Raw genomic sequence first — 21,911 nt, 5'->3', positions numbered from 1 at the left:
AGTTTCACAAGTGACACACTTGACACATGCTTACCTGAATCTTAATGGTCCTCGTTTTCCCTCCACAGTTCTTTTTTAGAAGCATTTTCTAAAACAAAGAGCAGAAGAAAACTATTTATTCAAACTTTTGGTCACACTTTTTCAAAGGTTCAATTCTTGCTATTAACTACAACTTTTGCCTCAATAAACTCCTAATTTGTTGCTTATTAATAGTTAGTACGGTAGTTATTAGGTTTAGGTATTGGGTAGGATTGGGGATGTAGAATATGGTCATGGAGAATACGTGCTAATAGTGAGAATTGGTCTCACTATGCTCCCTATACTAAAGTTTGCAAAGCTGTTTCCATGTATCCATTATAAACATTGATTTTATGTTATTGAATATAGACTATGGATATTACATATAAGACAATAACACAGTTTATGCAGTTGTCATATAGACATGGACCTTTTGTTGTGTGGAAAAGCAGGCTAAAGTCTACAAAACCTCTATAAAAAACAAACAAATTAAAGATAATCTGAGTTTGGAATGACAGGAGTGTGAAAAAATAAGTAACAAAACCTCTGAGATATACATTTTAATCCAGTCCTTACAAAAACAATCCGTGCTCATCAAATTTGGGTATTACAAGCATCTATGAAAAAACCTATAGGGAATAACAGATTAATGGTTATTTCATGCAGCCTCTTTGAGGTAAATTTGTGAGGAGCTGTCAAATTTTTCCATATCTTTTTAACTGGAAGACAGCCATGGTTAAATCCCAACAGGAGTTTAAAAAGAGCTCTGTCTCATTTCAAAGGCTCCCAAAATGTTTGTCAGGGATGCATTTAGACACCTGTCAGATAACCACTTAATTTCACTCGAACAATAGCCAGACCCATTTGTCCTAGATAGAAGTAACTGCAATACAAAAGAATGGATTGGCCGGGTTATGATTTAAATGACATGACCGTTGCCCAAATGTGGCTCAACATATTAGCATTACAGCTGCTTTAATTAAACAGGAGAGAACGCGTGTGAGAACGGCAGTATTAACAGCATCATTTTCATTTTAAAATGCTGTTTTTGTACGACAACAGGCTAATGTAAACAGCACCTAAAACTGGGTGTTGTGAGGAGAATTTGCACCTGAGAGAAAATTATATAAAGTGTTCTATATACAGCGTTACCAAAAAGTATCTTAACACATTAAAAAAGGCTTTAATATCATTGCATTGCAGCTTTTGATAAATATTAATGCATGTGGCATCTGCAACTAATGATGACAGGCCTTTACTAACACAATCCTTAGCTTTTTTTTAAGTTTCATGCTGGGTTGTGCTGCCAATAAAAAAGAGCTAACTTTCAAGAAAAGATTTTACCACGGTTTTGAAAAACTGCCTCCCTTCCCAGCAAGTCTATAGACTGAGAGAGGTTTAGGAAAACGGATGTGCGGATCTCAATGCACTATCTGTATAGATTTAGTGTTTGTACTTTGTAGTGTGAAGCAGTTACTTATTTAGCTAGTATAAGCTATTTATTAGTCATGAATATTTAAGGTTTGCTAGTCGCATACAACTATTCTGTCCAGATGAGCTCTACGGAAACAGCACGGAGCATCTTTGTCATCATCGTCCACATCATGAAGAAAATTAATAACAGTTTTATTTCTGTACAGTAGAAACCAAATCATGATCACGCTTGTTCTTGCTGACTAAATTTAAATAATATCAACAATTGGATACCAAAAGAATCCCTAACCTGCTGCATCTTCTCCAGGTCCAGACTGGGCCGACCAGGTTCTCCCGTGTAAGCGGGGCGGTGCCGCCAGTAAGGCATTGAAGGCAGTTCAAAGTGGCTGAGAATGATGGGTCGGACGGGCAGACGGGTCGGAGTGTGGGACAGTTTGAGAGCTCGAGGAGGGGATGACCTGAATAGAACAGGACTGGGCGAGGTGGCGCTCAAGCAAACCCCGACGGGCAGCTCATTTGGCCAACACAAGTCCTTCACCTCCTCATCACTTGAAGCGCTACTTATGTCTCCATGATGGTGCCATTTCCGGCCCCCTTCGGCCCCTGCAATGTGTTCTAGCTCCTCTTCAGAACTGTGTCTGTCCAGAGTAGGGTCCAGCAGGAGACGAAGGCGACGTAGGTGGGCAGGAGAAAGCACGTCCTGATTGTGCTGCTGGCTGTTCGCAAGTGGGGTCAAAGTGCAGGTTCGGCGACGCTCTGTAGGAGGCATCATTTTTAACCAAAAATATTATTGGGTTTAAGTATCTTGTCAATGGGCACTGTGTTGATATTTCCTGTGGTGTGTACACTGAAAATAATTCAACCAGCTCACTGCCAGTAGGAGTTTCTAATCGACTACAGTAATTGTTTTGGGTTGCTGCTTATCTATGTACATATATACATTAACATAGAGGTCTTCACGGGTCAACTTAGATCCGAAAACCCGAGGTCCGGCCCGAGACCCGAGCGGGTTCGGGTCTAAAAGATTCAAGGGAGCTTCGGACACGGCTTGGGTATATTATTAGTGTCTTCGGGTCTCGGGTAATATAAAGTAAAAAATTGTTTTGCTTAATTGACCCGAGGAAGACCCGAACTATCCTGTACAATTACAGCGCGTCGCTTGTGTGTGTGCGTGTTACCAACTCTGCTCCAATCATCACCCGATCGGTTGAAAGCCACGCAAATCTTCCGAAAGTCGCGGTGATCTGAAATCACCTTAGAATTGAAATCCCGAAGTTTCCAACGCTGCAGGGGTTTGCACTCGATGTAGTTACCATCGTATTCAGGAAAAACATACTTCCACCAGGCGACCAGAAGTAGATATTAAAAGACGCGCACATTTCAGTACTACGCGGTTTGGAACACATTGTTGAGACAGAATGTTTGCCGAGTGGTTGCCATGTCGTCATACCTACTTATTTAGATTTGATTCAGCTAAAACTGGCACAACCCATTTAGCCTCAGTTTGCGCAATTTGCCAGAGCAAAACAAGAGGATCAACGTGTTCATTGCCATATCAATTTCATTAAGAAACGTCTGTTTACATTCAGGTCTAGTCGGGTTTAAAAAATATATACCATGGGTCGGACTCGGGTCTAACGTTATCGGGTCTGTCTCGGGTCGGGGCTTTAAAATAAAAACGTTATCGGGTCTGTCTCGGGTTCGGGTAAAAAGTGATTCGGGTCATTTCAGGTCGGGTAAAGATCTTTGGACCCGAGAAGACCTCTACATTAACACTGCTAAATTTTGGCAAAGCGCAATGTGTTGCAGATTCCCGTTGCAGATTCAATAATAAGATGTTTCACCTCAAATCATCAGCTCCCATGGAAAATGAAAGTCATTCTGTCACTGAAAATGTAACTGTCAGTATGTAAACAACCCATTACAGGACTCCAGCCCTGAGAATTTACGAATACACCAGTCATATTCTAACATACAAGATAAGACCATTTCCTGTGCTTTTAGGTTTAGGCTAGGACAGTTTGTACTGAAAGTACAAGCAAATAGTAATTTAAATGAATACATAGTCTGGATTTCGATCTCACATCTCTCAAGGTTTCGAACCATGATGATCATATGTGGGTAAACTTGGCCTTATGGATGTGACACATATGTGCAAACACAATTACACACCTCTGTCGATCTGTGCCAGCTCTTGGTTTTCACCTTCCGAGTCATCACTCTCCCCTCCCTCTTCACTTGCATGGCAGGAAATCTGTTTCAAAAGTGAAGCAAAAAGGTCAGAAAAACCTGAATTACTAACACAGCATAATAATATACAGCTCCCAGCTCAAAGGGAACCAGTCTTTTTTCAGTTTCGTTTAGTGGCATAAACGTATTGCTTATGTTTTATCACAATAAAGAAAATTAATGACTAACACAGTTAAGAAAACACTCCTAGTCTGGGTCAGTTGCTGAAAACTTGCTAGTTTGCTCAGTGTGTGCATTTTTTGCTGATCTAGGCCCCTATCTTGTTGAAGGCAAACCCAAAGGTGTGAAAAGAAGAAATGTAGTGTGGGGTTAAGAGAACTAAAAAACAGGCACACCCAATATTACAAAAACAACGTAAACAGCTGTAAAAAGCTGTTAGTTCGTTTAGAAAAGATTCCTTTAGAAACTAAACTGGTTAGAAAACTATTAGAGAATGTTAAACCTGTTAAAGAGTTAACACAGTGCATAGTAATTACCTTGTCCAAGCCAGGCTAACCAGCTGTTCACAAGTAAACACACATACACACCCCACTTCTCTTCAGCCTTTCACTCAGCAAACACTGACTGAGAGAGAACAGAGAGAGGCACAGAAAATGAAAGAATCAAACGTGTCCTCTTTCTCATATGCATTAGGACCTCACAGCAGCTCTTGGCCCCCAGATGAGCCATTTCCCACCCATACTCGCTGAAATCCAGTCCCCCAAACCTGGCACAAATTACCATTCCTCACCAAAGAAATTCCTGCACCTTTAACTGTGAGAGGCTATACTCAATGATGTATTTGAACATACTAAGAAGTGATTGCCAAGCACACAGCCAAGGGACAGTGTTTATATTAGCTACAGTCTCAAAATCAACTATTCAGGAACAAATAATCTGCAGGACAGTCTAATGAACGCATGTTTATGCTAGTTTAGGTGCAATAAGCAATGAACATGTCTAATTGTCAGTTATTGTCTTGAAATTCATTGCTGTAGGCAATAGTACAAAAAACAGCCAGGCTTTAAATGTGATGACTTTACAGATGCACCTTTGCTGGGCCAATTAACAGATTTCTTTTAACAAAACTTACTGACTCTTTGGACAATTCGAAACTATCCCCATTTCATTTGTGTTTTTGACGAAAAAAAAGAGGGCTACACATACAAAAAGATATAACACGGTCCTATTGCAGAGATAAAATCTAGCTACTATTAATAGAAGCTGTGACCCAACTGCACATAAAATGAGATCATGTCTTGATCGCATGCCCTATTCACCTTATTTTCGAACGTGGAAGTAAACTGTCACGAATGCCAGTGAAGAATCCGCTGTCGGCCACCGGAGGTCTCACTCTCATGCGCTTTAGCTCTGGCTAAGAACTACATTTCCCAAAAAGCCACATGCTGGGACTGAGTACTGCACACCTGATCATCATCATTGCAAAGTCTTGTTTGCCCTGGCTACATTTCTGCGTTGTATTATCCTTGTATTGTTTACCCGTGTTTGAACCCTGCCTTGTATTACCGTTTCTGACTCTTCTCTGCCTGCCCCTGATCTCTGCTGTACCTGGATACCTACCTCTGATGTTATCTGCCTGCCTTGACCTTTTGCCAGTTTTTGACTACGTCTGTAGCCCTGTCTCTGATATTGTTGTCTGCCCGGTTATTCTGATCAACGCCTGCTTTTTACGTTGAGCCTGCACTTATTGACTAATAAAACTGCATATGGATCCTTCCCCGTCTGAGTCTTTGTTACATAAACGATGTGAAGCACATCCATTTTGTCCCGAGATTTCTGTTTTATCAGCCAGCTGGGGGTGAACAATGGCTGCGACCAAAAGCTTAGCCAGCTGATTTGTGAGGCAATGACTTCGGCGGCAACGTTTGGCCATGAAGGTAGCTCAGAGAAACACATTTGGACAGCCTTTGGGAGTCCCGTTTTGCACACCCATTGGGCAATATTCTCTATAGTCAGATTGTTCTATCGCCAGCCTGTGGATCGCCGATACACAATAGTATCAAGAGGCAGGGCAATTTACGCAATTACCTATGACAAACTGGATTTATGGACAAAAAATGAATCTAACATGGCCCTGTGTGACATTCTATCAGTGTGTGAGTTCAGTGCAGCTGGTAACATTGTTACCACAACCGTCTGCGTCACATTGTATCGCGTGTTGAGGCGTTGGATCGCGTTTGCTTAGGACAAGGTGTAAGGGTCTACATCACCATTCTGCAAAGCACTGTGGGTATTACGGGGGCAGAATGATAATCACTGCCATGACAGTCTGTAATGATACCACTGCAGTGCCTGCCCAAATGTAATTTGTTAGCAGTGGTGGCGCTAGGGGTGGGCTAAGGTGGCTGAAGCCCTGAATGTTTTCAGTAAAGCCCTGAATGTTTTATTATCATACTGTGTATGAATGACTTAAGTGCCGTTTACATTTAGCGTCTTTTGCGTATCTACGTCAGTGGGTCCTTTTGCCGAACTACATTGACATAACAAATCAAATCATACAGGCATTTATTTAAAAAAAAATGAAGAAAATATTTGAAAATGGCTAACAGGTGTCTATAATAAAGTGTATGGTGAGCTTAAGGGTAGTAGAGAGGTCTTATTAGTCATCTATTTAATCATTTGGTAACACTTCAATATATGGGCAATTCTCACTATTAACTAGTTGTTATTAGCATGCCTATTAATTAATTATGGGCTATTTATTAGTACTTATAAAGCACATATTCTGCACGACCGTACTCTGCATCCCTAATCCTACCCAATACCTAAACCTAATAACTACGTTACTAACTATTAATAAGCATCAAAAAGTCATAGTTAATGTTGAGCGAGAAAGTGAGAGATAGCAAATGAGAGTGAGAGAGAGAGATAGAGAGAGTGAGTGAGAAATAGAGAGTGAGAGAGAGAATAGAATGAATAGAATAGAATGAGCTTTATTGCCAGGTATGTTCACACATACGAGGAATTTGTTTTTGTGACAGAAGTTCCACAGTGCAACAGAATGACAGCGACAGAACAAGAAAACACAATAAATAATAAAAAAATACAAAAGATACAAATAAGTAAGTACGGAGACAATATACAAATTGACAATGTATGGCAGGTATATTACAATGAGCAGTTATGTATGTACAGGTATATTATGTGCAAAATATTTAAGTGTACACTGAGTATGTGTGTTGGGTAAACAAGTGTATGTGTATGTAAATATAAATAGTGTAGTGTATTCCACGTTTATATCAAGTGTTCATAAGATGGATTGCCTGAGGGAAGAAACTGTTCCTGTGTCTGGTCGTTCTGTTGCTCAGAGCTCTGTAGCGTCGACCAGATGGCAACAGTTCAAAGATGGAGTGTGCTGGATGTGAGGGGTCCAGAGTGATTTTGCCAGCCCTTTTGCTCACTCTGGATAAGTACAGTTCTTGAGTAGAAGGGAGGGTTGTACCGAAGATATAGGAAGTACAACTGGGCTTTTTTCACAATGTAGTCAATGTGAATGTCCCACTTCAGGTCCTGTAAACAGACTCGTCACCGTCCTAAATGAGGCTGATGAGTGTGGTGTCGTCTGCAAACTTCAGGAGCTTGACAGAGGGGTCCTTAGACGTGCAATCATTAGTGTACACGGAGAAGAGCAGTGGGGAGAGAACGCAGCCCTGGGGAGCTCCGGTGCTGATTGTACGGTTGCTGGAGGTGTATTTTCCCAGCCTCACTAGCTGCTGCCTGTCTGTCAGGAAGCTGTTGATCCACTGACAGACGGAGGTGGGCATGGAGAGCTGGGATAGTTTGGGCAGGAGGAGGTTTGGGATGATAGTGTTAAAGGCCGAGCTGAAGTCCACAAACAGGATCCTCACATAAGTCCCTGGTCTGTCTAGGTGTTGCAGGACATTATGCAGTCCAATGTTTACTGCATCGTCCACAGACCTGTTTGCTCTGTAGGCAAACTGAAGAGGATCCAGTAAGGGTCCAGTGATGTCCTTCAGGTGGGCCAGCACCAGTTTTTCAAATGACTTCATGACCACAGACGTTAGAGCCACAGGCCTGTAGTCATTCAGTCCTGTAATTTGGGATTTCTTTGGGATGGGGATGATGGTGGAGCGTTTGAAGCATGAAGGGACTTCGCACAACTCCAGCGATCTGTTGAAGATTTGTGTGAAGATGGGCGCCAGCTGGTCAGCACAGGATTTCAGACAAGCTGGTGTAACACATTCTGGGCCTGGTGCTTTTTTCTTTTCTGCTTCCGGAAGACCTGGCGCACCTCGCTTATCTGTATTGCAGGTGTGGGGGAGAGGGGGGATGCAGGAGGTGTAAATGGTGATGGCGGTTGTTTGGAGAGATGTTCAGGGCGGATTGCAGGAGTGGATGGTGTGAACGGTTGTGTGGGGAGGCGTTCAGAGCAGGTGATTGTGATGGGTGTTCTTTCAAACCTGCAGTAAAACTCATTAAGATCGTCTGCCAGTCGTTGATTCTCCACAGTGCTGGGGGTGGTGTCTTGTAATTGGCGATCTCCTTCAGATTTTTCTACACTGAGGCTGAGTCGTTGGAAGTGATGGTTTATGGATTAAGTTAATGGTTTGTTAGTAGCAAGAATTGCCCCTATACTGAAGTGTGACCAATCATTTGAATGGATATAATAATTGACACTCTTAATATTGTTGCATAATGTATACTGTACAACATTACTTGTTTGCCTTGCTGTGTCGAAACGGAATTAAGTTTAATTTATATGAGCTCATCAATCTAATTGAGTTAGTGCTCCCTTGGTGTCTACCGTTACTATTTTAGCGCTATTAACACTCATTAACATTTAAACAACAAACCCGAGTAAACATCCGATGTACAGTAATATGCAATGCGAACAGATGGAGGTGCCCCTTTAAAGGTTTTTGCATATGGGCCCGGACCTGACTTGAACAGTTCAACTTTCAACTTTTAATCAAACACATATGGGTCTCTGGGCTAAGCCCCGGATATCCACTTGTCATGACACTCAGACGAGGAAGAATATTCGGAGACTCAGATGCAGGGCAAACAAGAGATATTTATTTTTAACTGGGCAGATAATCCACTTAGGCACCAGCCTGGAGACACATCCGCGTAAACCCGGCGGGGAGGGGTCTCAACCCGTCGGGACTTATGGGAGAACAGGAAACCCACTACGGGAGAACAGGAACGGAGGAACCCTCGAAACCACGGGAGTCAGCGGGGAGACGGCTCGACCCGACGGAACTCACGGGAGAGCTGCTGGAGACCCAGACCGAGAGAAGTGTTAGTTGCGGAGAAGGCGCACGGCGGGGAGAGCCTCGACCCGCCGGCCAGCCAAACGAGAGATGCAGGTTGCCGAGTGGAGATGAGCCTGCACCATGCAATGCACGAAGGTCCAGAGTGTCAACGCTAACTAATGGGTGAAACAAAAACAAAACTTGAAAGCAAGAGAACAAGAACTACGAGGACTTGACTAGACTGAAACTAAGAGGGGAATTACAGGACTAAGACTCAGACTATGATTGTGACTGTCAAAGACTGTGACAAGAGGAGCCAGGAACGAGAGTAAACACATACAACGATCTGACAAAGAACGACAGGACAAGAGGGACTAAATAGAGGGGAACTAAACAGCGGGGACAAGCTACAGGTGAGAATTAATGACTAATGGGAATGAGCTACAGGGGCATGAGAGAATGAATGACTGAGTGGTAAAGTGATAGTGATGGAAACCCGGTGCGGGGAAAGCCTAGCGGAGACACGGAGGGCGGGGCAAATGACGTAGACACCGAACACGTGCAGAGCTGTCAAAACGGCTCCCCACGAGTTCGACAACAACAACACAGTACACACAACCAAGACAAGACTAGGATCACGACATCCACTCACCTTAGAACCGCCCCAGTTTGTTAGTATTTACAGAACTACAAATGGAATAAGTTTTAAAACCTGGTTACATGATATTACAGTATATTAAGCACACACAGGCAGGAAGAGACAAAAGGGATCTAACGTATACCCTTACAATTAGATTTTTATAAACCTGAAATAAGAGAACATTATTTTCAGGAAAAAATTAAGTCTTATGTGAAATGAAGTGCCTAGATATAAACAATGTGGACAATCAATCATTTAATTTAGATTCCAATCAGATATGCACAAGAATTTGGGGTTACGATCTGAAGATAGCCTTATGGCTGTAATACACTACAAGACTTTTAAGATCTGAACAGATTTTTTAAAACTAAGCATCATACACTTGCCGACTTTATAAACAGTTAAGGCCAAAATACACTACTCGGCTGGTATCATACACTAGCAGAGTTTCCGAACACAGCAAACACATGCCTCATTGCTAAGGAGATGCATGACCAACGAAACAAACATGGATGTGCAGAAGAAGCTTTCACATCCTTGGTGTTTCGAGTCTGACGTCATCACACAACAGTGTTTTGGGACCTCAGCACGAGCTCCGCACCCTCGACAAACCATCTCATCCCCGGAATCAACTAAGCACGCCGTCAACGTCTACCCCCGTAGCTACTCCAAACATCATCCAGACACCCTTCCAGGACACAACTGCTCCGCCGGCGACAACACATTTTACCCTCCCCACCGCCGCCCCAGCGAAAGCTTTCGTCAGGCGATTCGTCACTCCGGCTGCGGCCACGGTACCCGTATTACGGAACAATATCATCCAAGGTAAGGACATTAACTTGGCTTTACTCCTACTCCTCTCACCTGCGGCCGACTGGAAAATGGTTGATTGCGGTGACGTGGCGTTTCTCCGAACGTCCGATCCCAGACTTCAACATAACCTGCGTTTGGCGAATTTGTGATCGCTTTTGGCATTTACCGCGACATACTCTGCCAAGTTTATCCTGGATAGGAGCAAAGAGCTGGATATTTATTTAGGAACAATGGCAGATTTCAGCCAACGCTACGGGCGTACACTGTTCTACAAATACCACGCATCTTTCTCTGCTAAATTCGCATCCGTCATTTCCCTTTTCAACTCTAGAATAGACTGGTTCATCGTAGATACAGAACTGCTTGATCGCCACTTGACACTTGCATGCTCTATTTGCAGCTCTCACGGACATTCGGCGCAGTTTTGCCCTAAAACAACCAATAGTCCAGATTCGCCCGCTTTCCTCGGCGCTGGAAATCTTTTGCAAGGACCCACACCCAAAATCAGTCTGCCCCAGGCGATCCAGGCCGGCTATCCGTGAGGAAGCCGCCGATCGGAAAAGAGCTAGTTCTGATCAACCTCGTATCTACTCTTATTAACGTCCCAATCCTCTCAAACTACCTTTCGACGCACCCCGAGAGATCACCGTTCCGACCTCAGAACGGACAAACTTGGCTTCGTAAGAAGCATTTCAAGGTCCTGGAGTGGCGTAGCCAGTCTCCAGATCTCAACCCCATAGAAAATCTCAAGTGTACCTATGATGAAAATGACAGGCCTCTCTCATCTTTTTAAGTGGGAGTACTTGCACAATTGGTGGCTGACTAAATACTTTTTTGCCCCACTGTATCTCACGCATGCTTACCCTGACCCATTCAGTGGCGGAACTAAGCGATATGATTTCGCTAGATTAAGGAAGCCGTTCCGACCTCAGATTTTGGTCCTACCTACTTAATAACTGCAACGGACAAATTTTTCTTATAACAACGCTTTAGAATCATCGCCCGACCTGAAATTGTTTACCGACGCCGCCCCCTCCATCGGCATAGTGAGATTTTTCCGAGGCCATTGGTTCGCCGAGAAGTGGCCACGCGATATCCCCAAACCAGCTTCAGTCCGCTCCTTCCTAGTCCATATTTATTTATGAGAATTGTAACCAGACAATATCCTCCATCCGTAGACTACTGGCGGGAATTCAATTTTACGCAAGGTATTATAATAACGATTATCCGAGTCTCTTCACCAATCCCTCAGTGCGTTTTTTGCTCAAAGGCTTGACCCATTTGTCGTGCAATCATACAGATAGACGCAAGCCAATCACCTTATCTATATTGCACAGACTTATCGATTCCCTGTTCCTTTCTATGGCTTCATGCGCCCAGAGGAATTTATGTCAGACTCAATTAAACATTTCGACCCAATGCAAGGCCTTTTTGTTTTCTGACATCCAGTTTTCCTCCGAAGCCTTCTCAATCACCCTTAAACACACTATAACTGACACGAAGCGAGCTAGCGCTAAAATTAAATTTCCGAAAATCAACACCAGTTTTGGGAGGTAGGCCCCGCTCCAGAGGTAAACCTACGACCATTCTCAGGGGTTGGTAGGGCTGGGCGATAAATCGATTTTATCGATTAACTCGAATTTGAAGTTTAGGGCGATTTTTTTTTTTATGAAAATCGGTTTTCACTTCTACGACTGACGCTGGCTTCTGTAGTTCAGAGTGGGATCAGCCCTCCCGCCGCTTTCCTTACAGCCACGCAAATACTTTACCGAAGTTGCCTTGCCTCGCCTGTACAACAGTACTCGTGAAAAGATCGCTAAAGAGCTGGAAGGGGTGTCGTTTTACTCCGCCACAACGGACCTGTGGTCCAGTCGAACGATGCAGCCCTATATGAGTTTGACGGTGCATTTTAATGACAACTGGACTCTGCGAAGCGTCTGGCTTCAAACAGCTTACTTTCCCGATGACCATAAAGGTGAAATAATTGCGCACGGGCTAAAAGATGCACTGAGCTCCTGGAACCTTGATGAAGACCGACTCATCTGTATGACAACAGACAGCGGCACCAACATAATAAAAGCTCTGAGAGACAATGAGTGGCCCAACCTCCAATGCTTTGTACATAAACTGCACAATGCTTTAGGTAAGAGTCAAATGGCTATGCATTCAAGTGATGTTTTATTACATATGATCAGAAAAGCTCAATTAATGCATGTTGAAATTAATGCAATTTAATTCAATCAATAAAAATGTACATGCATGATTAATCATAATGGCGTGTGTGTGTACGCATTTAGTGTGCATTAATAATGTGGAAATGTGAAAAAGACTTGTTTTGACACTGACCAATAGTGACACTAAAAATTATTTTCTTTGTGTTTTCTTTCTTTATTGTACAGAGAATGGTGTGAAGGACCCCCGAATCGATCGTGCCATTGGAGTTTGTAAAAAGGCGGTTGCTGCCTTTTCCTATATTTGGAAGAAAAGACGAGAGATGGGTGAAGTACAGGCTGAGCTTGGTCTACCCACTCATCAGCTGGTAACAGAGTCCCCGACGAGATGGGGCTCACGTCAAAAAATGATACAGAGATTTCTTGGCCATAGTTCGTGTCCTGGGGTACGACAAGAAAAGCCGTCATCTTGTACCCACTTGGCAAGATATTGAGGTTTAAGAGTCTGTAAATAAAGCTGTCAAACCACTCCAAGAATTTACAGACGCCATGTCCGGGGAGGCTTATGTCACTGTCTCCTACATTAAACCGGTGCTGCATTTGTTCAAAACCAATCTCCTACAGCCAGAGAAGGAAGACACCGAACTCACTAAAACAATAAAAAGAAACAATGCGGTACCTTGATGACAAATACATTTTACATTTACATTTAGTCATTTAGCAGACGCTTTTTTCCAAAGCGACTTACAGATGAGGAAACATTGGAAGCAATTATAACAACATAGGCCACAAAATACATAAGTGCATCAAACTAGTCCATTAAAGCCTAGCACAGTATACAAAGCTAAGAATAGTGAGGTTAGTAAGTTTTATTTATTTATTTATTTTTATAAAGAAGGAAAGGAAAGAGTGATCTGGCAGGAACATAGATCTGCATTAGCGAGTGGAGATACGATGGTGCAGATCCGGTGTTGATCTTGTAGGCCAGGAGCATAGCTTTGAACTTTATGCGGGCGGCAACAGGGAGCCAGTGTAACCGGATGAAGTGCAGAGTTACATGCGCTCTCTTCGGTTCATTGAAGACCACTCTTGCCGCCGCATTCTGGATCATCTGGAGAGGTTTGATTGTGCAAGCAGGAAGTCCAGCCAGAAGCGCATTGCAATAATACAGTTTGGACAGGACAAGAGCCATGACTAGGACTTGCGTAGAGTGCTCCGATAGGAAAGGTCTAATTTTCCTAATGTTGTAGAGGATGAATCTACAGGACTGGGTGGTGCTGGCAACATGACTTGTGAAGTTAAGCCGATCATCGATTACCACTCCCAGGTTTCTGGCTGTGCTGGACGGTGTAATCGTTGATGAGCCTTGTTGAATGGCAAGGTTGTGGTGAATCTTTGGGTTGGCTGGGATCACAAGCAGTTCCGTTTTTGCAAGGTTTAGCTGCAGGTGATGATCCTTCATCCAAAGCGAGATGTCACTCAGGCATGCCGCGATGCGAGCAGCGACCGTCGGATCGTCCGGTTGAAATGACAAGTAGAGTTGTGTGTCGTCGGCATAGCAGTGATAGGAGAAGCCATGCTTCTGAATGACCGAGCTGAGGGATGTCATGTAAATGGAGAAGAGTAGCGGTCCAAGCACTGAGCCCTGTGGCACCCCCGTGTTGAGCTGTTGGGACGCGGAGACCTCATCTCTCCAGGATACTCTGAATGACCTACCCGAGAGGTAGGCCTCAAACTATTGCAACGCCATTCCAGAGACACCCATAGCACTGAGAGAAGCCAGGAGGATGTGATGATTGACAGTGTCAAAGGCAGCAGACAGATCCAGCAGGATGAGCACAGAAGACATGGATGATGCTTTTGCCAGTCTCAGGGCTTCGATGACTGAGAGCAGTGCAGTCTCTGTGGAATGACCGGTCTTGAACCCAGACTGATTGCTGTCCAGGAGGTTGTTTTGCATGAGAAAGGAGGAGAGCTGGTTGAACACAACTCGCTCCAGGGCTTTGGTGATGAAGGGAAGAAGGGAGACAGGCCTGCAGTTTTCTAGCAGTGTAGGGTCCAGGGTGGGTTTCTTTAGAAGCGGTGTGATGCGGGCCTCTTTGAACGCTGTGGGAAATGTCCCAGTGGTGAGCGAAGAGTTGATGATGTGGGTCAGAGCAGGCACAACCGTTGGAGAGATGGCCTGGAGGAGATGGGTGGGGATGGGATCCAGTGGGCAGGTGGTAGGGTGGTTGGAGCCAATGACCTTGGAGACATCAGCTTCAGACAGAGGAGAAAAGGTGGGGAGCACACACGTGTCAGGGATGTGGGCGGGTTCGACAGGTGGTGGCGTAGAGAACTGGCTGCTGATGGCAGTAGTTTTCTTTACGAAGAACGATGCAAAATCAGCAGCTGTTAACTCCGATGAAGGTGCGGGAGCAGGCGGACAGAGGAGAGCAGAGAAGGTTTTGGGGAGCGTTCGAGAGTCCGGAGAGTTGCAGATCCTCGAGTGGTAGTAATCTGTTTTTGCAGAGGTGACATCTACAGAGAAAGAAGAGAGAAGAGATTGGTAGAGAGAGAGGTCTGCAGGGTCTTTTGACTTGCGCCATTTTCTCTCAGCTGACCGGAGGCTGGCGCGATGCTCACGCAGTACATCCGATAACCAGGGAGCCGACGGGGATGCACGGGCTGGTCCAGATGCAAGAGGGCATAGGTTGTCCAAGCAGGATGAAAGCGTGGAAGACAGAGTGGCTGTGGCATGGTCTGTATTCAAAAGAGAGAGCTCATCAGAGGGGGGAGTGCAGAGAAGATAGCAGAGGAAAAACAAGAGGGAGGGAGAGACCACAGGATGCGCCGGAAGGTGACCATCGATGAGACATCTGCGATGTCCGGAGCAGTGAGGTCGAGGGTGAGGAAGAAGTGATCAGACGTGTGCAGCGGGGTGACCTGAGAGTGATGAGTGGAGCAGTACATTGTGAAGATCAGATCTAGATGGTTTCCAGACTTGTGGGTTGCTGATGTGGAAACCTGCTCGAGGAGAAATGATGCGGTCAGATTGACGAAGTCAGCAGCCTGTGGCTTTCCAATGTGGATGTTGAAGTCACCTAGTACCACCAGGGGAGTACCATCCTCAGGGAAGGATGAAAGAAGCACATCCAGCTCCTCCAAGAAATGTCCAAGCTGACCTGGGGGGCGATATATAACTACAAAATGACTTTTAACAGGGTGGGTGATAGTAACAGCATGAAACGCGAAGGAGCTGTTGTCACACATGGGTGTTAGCTGATTGAATCTCCAGTCTTTGGGGATGAGTAGACCGGTGCCTCCACCCCTTCCTGTAATGCGAGGGCTGTGGGAGAAAGTGTGGTTATGGGAGAGGGCAGCGGGAGTGGCAGAGTCCTCTGGTTTGATCCATGTTTCTGTAAGTGCTACAATGGAAAGACCAGAATGTTTAACAAAAGCTGTAATGAAATCAGCTTTGTTCACAGCAGATTGGCAGTTCCACAATCCTATTGGGAAAGTAGAAGGGGCAGTTGCTAGCAGTGATACATTGTGAAGATTATTAGCATTGCGTCGCCTTCGGCATGCGGCTGAAGATTTACGTGTTGTGATAACAGAAAGGATTTTAAAACACATTTTAAGAGAAGCACAAAGTAAATAGGGAGAAACATTAAAAATAACAATAAAGGATTAAGTATTAGTGCAAACAAGTAAGACAAGAAGTGCAAGAGTTAACACAAAACAAAATAGGTAGAAAAAGAAGTGCAATACTCAAGTGCCCTGTTGGTGTGCCCCGGGCTCGGTGGAGTCGCACGCAGGTAGAGTCGATGTCTTTACTCTCTTCGGTCTTCACGAGATGAGGGCTGCACGCGACCGCTGCCGCGGTGGGTAGACGCTTTTTAAATACGCGTCTAATTACTTAAATACAGTGACCCTGTGAAGAATTAACTCTTGGATATGTCCTCACTGATGGACCCCAGGTTCCGTACAACCTACATTGAACCAGACAAGGTGGAACAGGTCAAGAAAAGAGCTGTCACTGAGCTGATGTCTCTGCCTGCTGAAAAAAGTACACCACAGCAGCCTGGTCCAGCTGTGCAGGTGTGCAATGGAGAAGCACTGCCTCCGCCCAATAAGAAAATGAATTTAGCTGCTTTCTTCAAGAAGAAAGTGCCATAGCCATCTTCTCACCAATCAGAGGCACTGAAAGTAGAGACAGAGCTGATTCGCACGAGTTGAAAAATAAGAATTTTGGTTAAACAATCAGGAGCTTGCTCTAGCAGGGCCGTGAGCAAGCGTAGAAGCCCCAACCATGACCCGAATTCGCGTCTGTAATAACGCAAATTTCACACGCGAATGATGCGAATAAACTCAAAATGTTCAAGCGTCCAACTACACGCGAATAGCGTGATTTACCGCGTTTGGTGTGAACACTCTATCACATCCCACATACAGAGTTACGTCTCTGATGAATGTTTAACTATTGTACCGTGTAAATACACGCGATATGTGTTGTAAAATTTGCTCAAAATATCAAACATGCATTGATATCCTCAGACTACACGACTTTCTTAGAAAAAAAGAACAAAACACCTACTGCCCAAAATCGGCAGACATTCTGCAACATATTCCAACTGGAAATCGGGGCACAAATCTGCATAAAAGTTGGGTAGTGTTTTTAGGCTTTAGTGTGTTTCCACAAAATCATAAAAGGTGTCATGGATGAGCTTTTATTATTATTGTATAATGTTGTCAGTGGTCTACTTATGACGTTTGCATGGTTTTTATATTCAAAAATATAAAAATCAATAAGTAATAGGCTATTTTCTACCCTGGTTTTGAGGTCGGCTCAAGAAACACTCGATTTTTATGGGCACCCCGCATTGAAGACTTGGAAGTAAACATCCACTGCTATGATTGGATAACAGTTCCAAAAGATAGCAATGTGCCTTGTGATGTACATTTCTGTTTATCTGTTTGACAAGCTACGTGCTTAGTTGGAGCCTTCTGTCAATTTGGTTTGACATGTAGGTTACACATATTCAGGATATACAAAGCGATCTCTAACAAAGCAATAGTGACATATATTTTTACTCACATAAGATTCCGGTCTGATTCAATATTGGCACAGCATTGCTTTTTAATCTCAGTCCCTCTGTATATCCGGCATCGACATGTGCCTCGTTAACAAAGGAATCCACAGTGAAATGAAGCAAACAAACGCTCACTGTTTGCACATGAGCTGGAGCATCTTTAAAAATAAACTTCAACCACGCATTCCTAATATCAGAATCCGAAGGAAGCAACTGTGTTCTTCCACAAACAGGCGCTGCGCAAAATGTTGCATGTTTGTTGCTTGGTCGCATGAAATAAAAATAACAGTGAAAGACATCTTTACTTTTGCACATATGTGTCATATTTCGAGGGGCTAGCCGCTCTCGAGAGCCCATCGCTGAAGTGACAAGGTTGCCAGATCTTCACAGAAAAAAAGATGCAAATAAAGACAAGACAAAAATAAACCTTAAAATGCAAATTGTTTATATATTTTATGAGACCAAACAATCTCAAAATCCGCAAATCACCATTTATAAAGGCCTAAGTGCCAAGTCAAAGCATAAAAGCGCTTATTAATAACCAACAAGGCAACACTGCAAAAGAGCTTTGTGTGATGCAGCCTTCCGAGCATAAACACAAATCAGCGGTAGTTAAGTTTAGGCCAGCCCTGGTTACACTTTACAACATTGCCTTATAAGCCTTGCAGTCTGCTAACCAAGGGAGTATTTAAAGCTTTGCTCTCTGTGGTTAAGATTGCATGTAAAAACACACTCTTGCAGCTGAATTTGTTTACTTTTATAGGAGTGCACAAAATCAGAACAACTGAAAAAAGATCCAGGATAAACATCCAGACATACTGTTTCACTGCAATACAAGAAGGAAGACACACAACCAACAGTGTATCAAGACTGACCTTAGATGACCTGGCTGCAGCTTTGTGTCTATTCATGCATTAAAGAGTTTTTTTTCTTGATGGTTAAAATTTTTTACATTTGTGTCTGAGCATACTGTGACAATCTCTCAAAAATTATTTCAGGGATTATTTCAGTGAAATTCTACTGGCTCTGCTACCCGAGCATCCTCATAGCCGCTACAACCATACTCTTTAAGTTCTGTGTTCGGGTCGGTACACACAGCCCCACCCATCCCCTGCTAGCAGAAGAATGTGACGTGTTTACAGGTATGTCTGTAAGCGAACACACTCCTAACAAATATGTCACGTTATCTATAAGCGAAAGTACACATGACAAAACGGTCGCGGATTAACAAACCATAAACACTGGTTTCTAGACGTGAAAGTACCCATGACAAACTTGTTTAGTGTTTACAATCCATGCACACTGCTTTCTATAAGTGAAAGTACCCATGACAAACCCGCCGCATGTTTACAAACCATGCACACTGCTTGGAAAGTTTGCGTTTTCTCTAAGTGAAAGTAATGTTACACAGGACAATCCTGTCGTATGTTTTCAAGCCAAACACATGGCTTTCTATGAGTGAACTGACAAACGTTTCACAGTGACATTTTACCTACTATTAAGTTGCCACAGGTCCCTGAGGTCTTACTATAAAAACGCCGGTACTTACAATGTCATTATTTGCAGCTTTGCCTGGTTCAGTCTTAAGGATTTTCAATGAAAATAAAATAAATCCACTGCTCTCTTGTCTCCTCTGAGGCTGGAAACAGTATTCTGAAAAGTTAGCATGCTTACCTTACTTTTGTCATGGTTTTGGAACTAATTCACAAATGTCGCTTGCGAAAACAAAAATGGCAATATCCCCATTGGTGGATATAGATAAAGGCAGTAATCTTATAATAAGAACCGCTACCTACATCAGAGCGGGAGCGAAATCTGATCGGATCGTTTTCGCATAGGCTTGCAAAAAAAACTAAGTTACTGGGTTGTCGTTTTTCACGTTTTCTGAGTTGCACCAAAGACCCTGAAACCTGAAAATGTTTCCTAAAAATAGTCAAAATTATCTTTCGAGAACACACTTTAGCAGGGATGTGAAGATTAAGCAATTTTAGCAATGTTACATAAAAAAAATGTCATACTTGAAGCTTAAACCATCATCGAATGTCACCATTCCATGTATATTTAAATTAATTTAATAAACGTGCGAATAGTCGACTAATGGCCTAAATGAACTACTACTAGTCGACTTAAAACATTTTTCACTTATTGCGTGCAGTTCATGTCCGGCATAATCTGGGCTGGGATTGCATCATCTATCAGTTTCAATTCAAATGATCTCAGAATCCAGCATTATCCACCATTTATATAACATTCCCCACCGAAATGCAGTGAACTGACAAACAAAGCTGAACTTCAGTACAACGAACAAAGCGCATTGATGGGCGTGCTTTTTCTCCCGCTATCGCAGGTTATATATTAACTATATCAAGTATATATGAACTGTAATAACAAAGAAATTTAGTAATGAGAAACAAAAAAACATGCTCTGTGGTTTATCTTTAAAGACTATACATGCTAGTACAACTCTAAAACCTCACTCACTATAGAAGATATCCCATAATAGACATAGATATCCCATAATACAACACTGCCTGCTGTATAACATACCGTAGGTGCTTTACCACAATATGACTGATTCTGGTCTACAAACATTGAAATGTCCTAAATAACTATATCTGGGCTATAACGAAGTTTAAGGTTTGCCCCAATGGCATTTACCTCTTATGTTTGTTCCATACTAGTACTAAGGTGTGCATTTATTTTCAATAATTCAAAGTCATTGGTCAGGAAAGAGATGCCTTCTTGAAGGAACAACAGTCTCTGAACCAAAATTATGCTAAAATAGGGCCCAAGTACATCTGTCATCTGTCTGTATATGGCAATTGCCTTCAGAATTGAAGTGCTTCATTTATTATCATTTCATAACAATGTGGCATTAACAAAGAACTAGTATTGGCCACAATATGTCAAGTATTTTGGGATTGTAGAAAGGTATTGTATTACTGTAAGATTGTTATTTAAGATGGCACAGCCAGATGCCATTCTGCTAACATTTTAAACACAGAATGTCCTGTGGTTCTTTGGTCAATTCTGCTGAATTCATTCTATAATTATACACAGATTTTCATGTTGTTTGAGTGTGTGTGATCAACAGTAAATATGCAGATGTATCAAGCAATGTGTGTCTGTCTAAAATGGTTTAAAAATTAGTCTAGTAACAAAAGATCTTGAGCTTTAATAAACATACTGTAGTGCTTTGGGACATTTACATAATACATAAAATAAGCTTCTGCTATATAGCAACTGCATGCCAAAGAGGCATAAGGTAACACTTCAAATTACATTGTCCATCTCACACAGTTAATTACGATAGTAACAACAGCAATAATGTGTGATTGCAAGATGGTTTATTTCCTTGTAAAGCAGTGTGAATGAATAGGTTGTATTTTTTCTGTATCCATATGGACCTTTTTGTATTTATTTACTTTCAACACACATATACCAAGAATGCCTTACCTTAAGCTGGAAAGAATGGATGTCATTTAAAGAGTGTCTTCGGAGTTTCTTAGTGAGTGTCTTCAGCATTCTGCCTTTCACTGTTCTGTGCTTTGTTTAAGGCCACTTTTTCGAATTACACATTCATATCTGACAAATAAACTCTAGATCGTTCATCTCTTTCTAAGAACAGTCCATGACTAAATTCAAAGATGTCCAGCACCATGCAAATAAACTATACTGAAACACAAATAAACAAAGATCAAGAGTTTGCAGTACCAACCGCAGATCTCTGTACAGTAAGGATCAGCTCAGTTTGAAGTTGATTCGATTAAAAAACCGTCACTTGATATTATTATGCATTACTTTTACGAATATAAACATGACATTTTAAATGAGCTCCGTCTTGAATTCATCGTCGATTGTCGTTCTTGCGTAAAAAATGCAGTTTTAAAAATCCAGATTGTTTAGTTTTTTCTATTACTCAAAACGACAGATGGATGGTTAAGATAAAGTGTGTATAATAATAATAATAGTCGCTATAGAATCTCTATCGTACTCAGAGACACGCACGCACGCACGCACACACACACACACACACACACACACACGTATGCGCCCAACAAACTCATGCTCACCGTGTAGTCCTATTGGCTGCTCGGCCGATGATGTCATTGCGTTCTAAAAGTGGGAGGACCGTAACGTTTTTAAAGGGGTTGTAATAATCAGATAATCAGGGTCAGGTAGGATCCAAATGCAACAGATTTTAATATGAAAGTAACATCCGTGGAAAACAAAGGCAGAGAACAAGGCACAACTAACACTTTAAAATATAAACAATACCGGAGACTCACTCCAAAAA

The 21,911-nt window shown here is 42.8% G+C and overlaps 1 protein-coding gene across 1 annotated transcript in view; it reads right to left on the bottom strand.

The window, feature by feature from the left end:
* Positions 1-21,690, bottom strand: part of LOC306895525 (uncharacterized protein) — a 29,210-nt gene extending 7,520 nt beyond the window's left edge. Inside the window, exons 1-4 of the mRNA XM_079458838.1 lie at positions 21,071-21,690; positions 3,625-3,706; positions 1,742-2,208; positions 35-88 (exon numbers count right to left, since the gene is read on the bottom strand). Of these exons, the coding sequence (XP_079314964.1) occupies positions 35-88; positions 1,742-2,208; positions 3,625-3,706; positions 21,071-21,139 (672 nt within the window). The 5' untranslated portion in view covers positions 21,140-21,690. The remainder of the gene's footprint in view (positions 1-34; positions 89-1,741; positions 2,209-3,624; positions 3,707-21,070) is intronic.
* Positions 21,691-21,911: the final 221 nt, after the last annotated feature.

The sequence above is a fragment of the Barbatula barbatula genome, assembly GCF_947034865.1.
Source record: "Barbatula barbatula genome assembly, chromosome: 6".
In the NCBI taxonomy this organism is placed as follows: Eukaryota; Metazoa; Chordata; class Actinopteri; order Cypriniformes; family Nemacheilidae; genus Barbatula; species Barbatula barbatula.
This window is presented reverse-complemented; position numbering and strand designations above follow the sequence as displayed.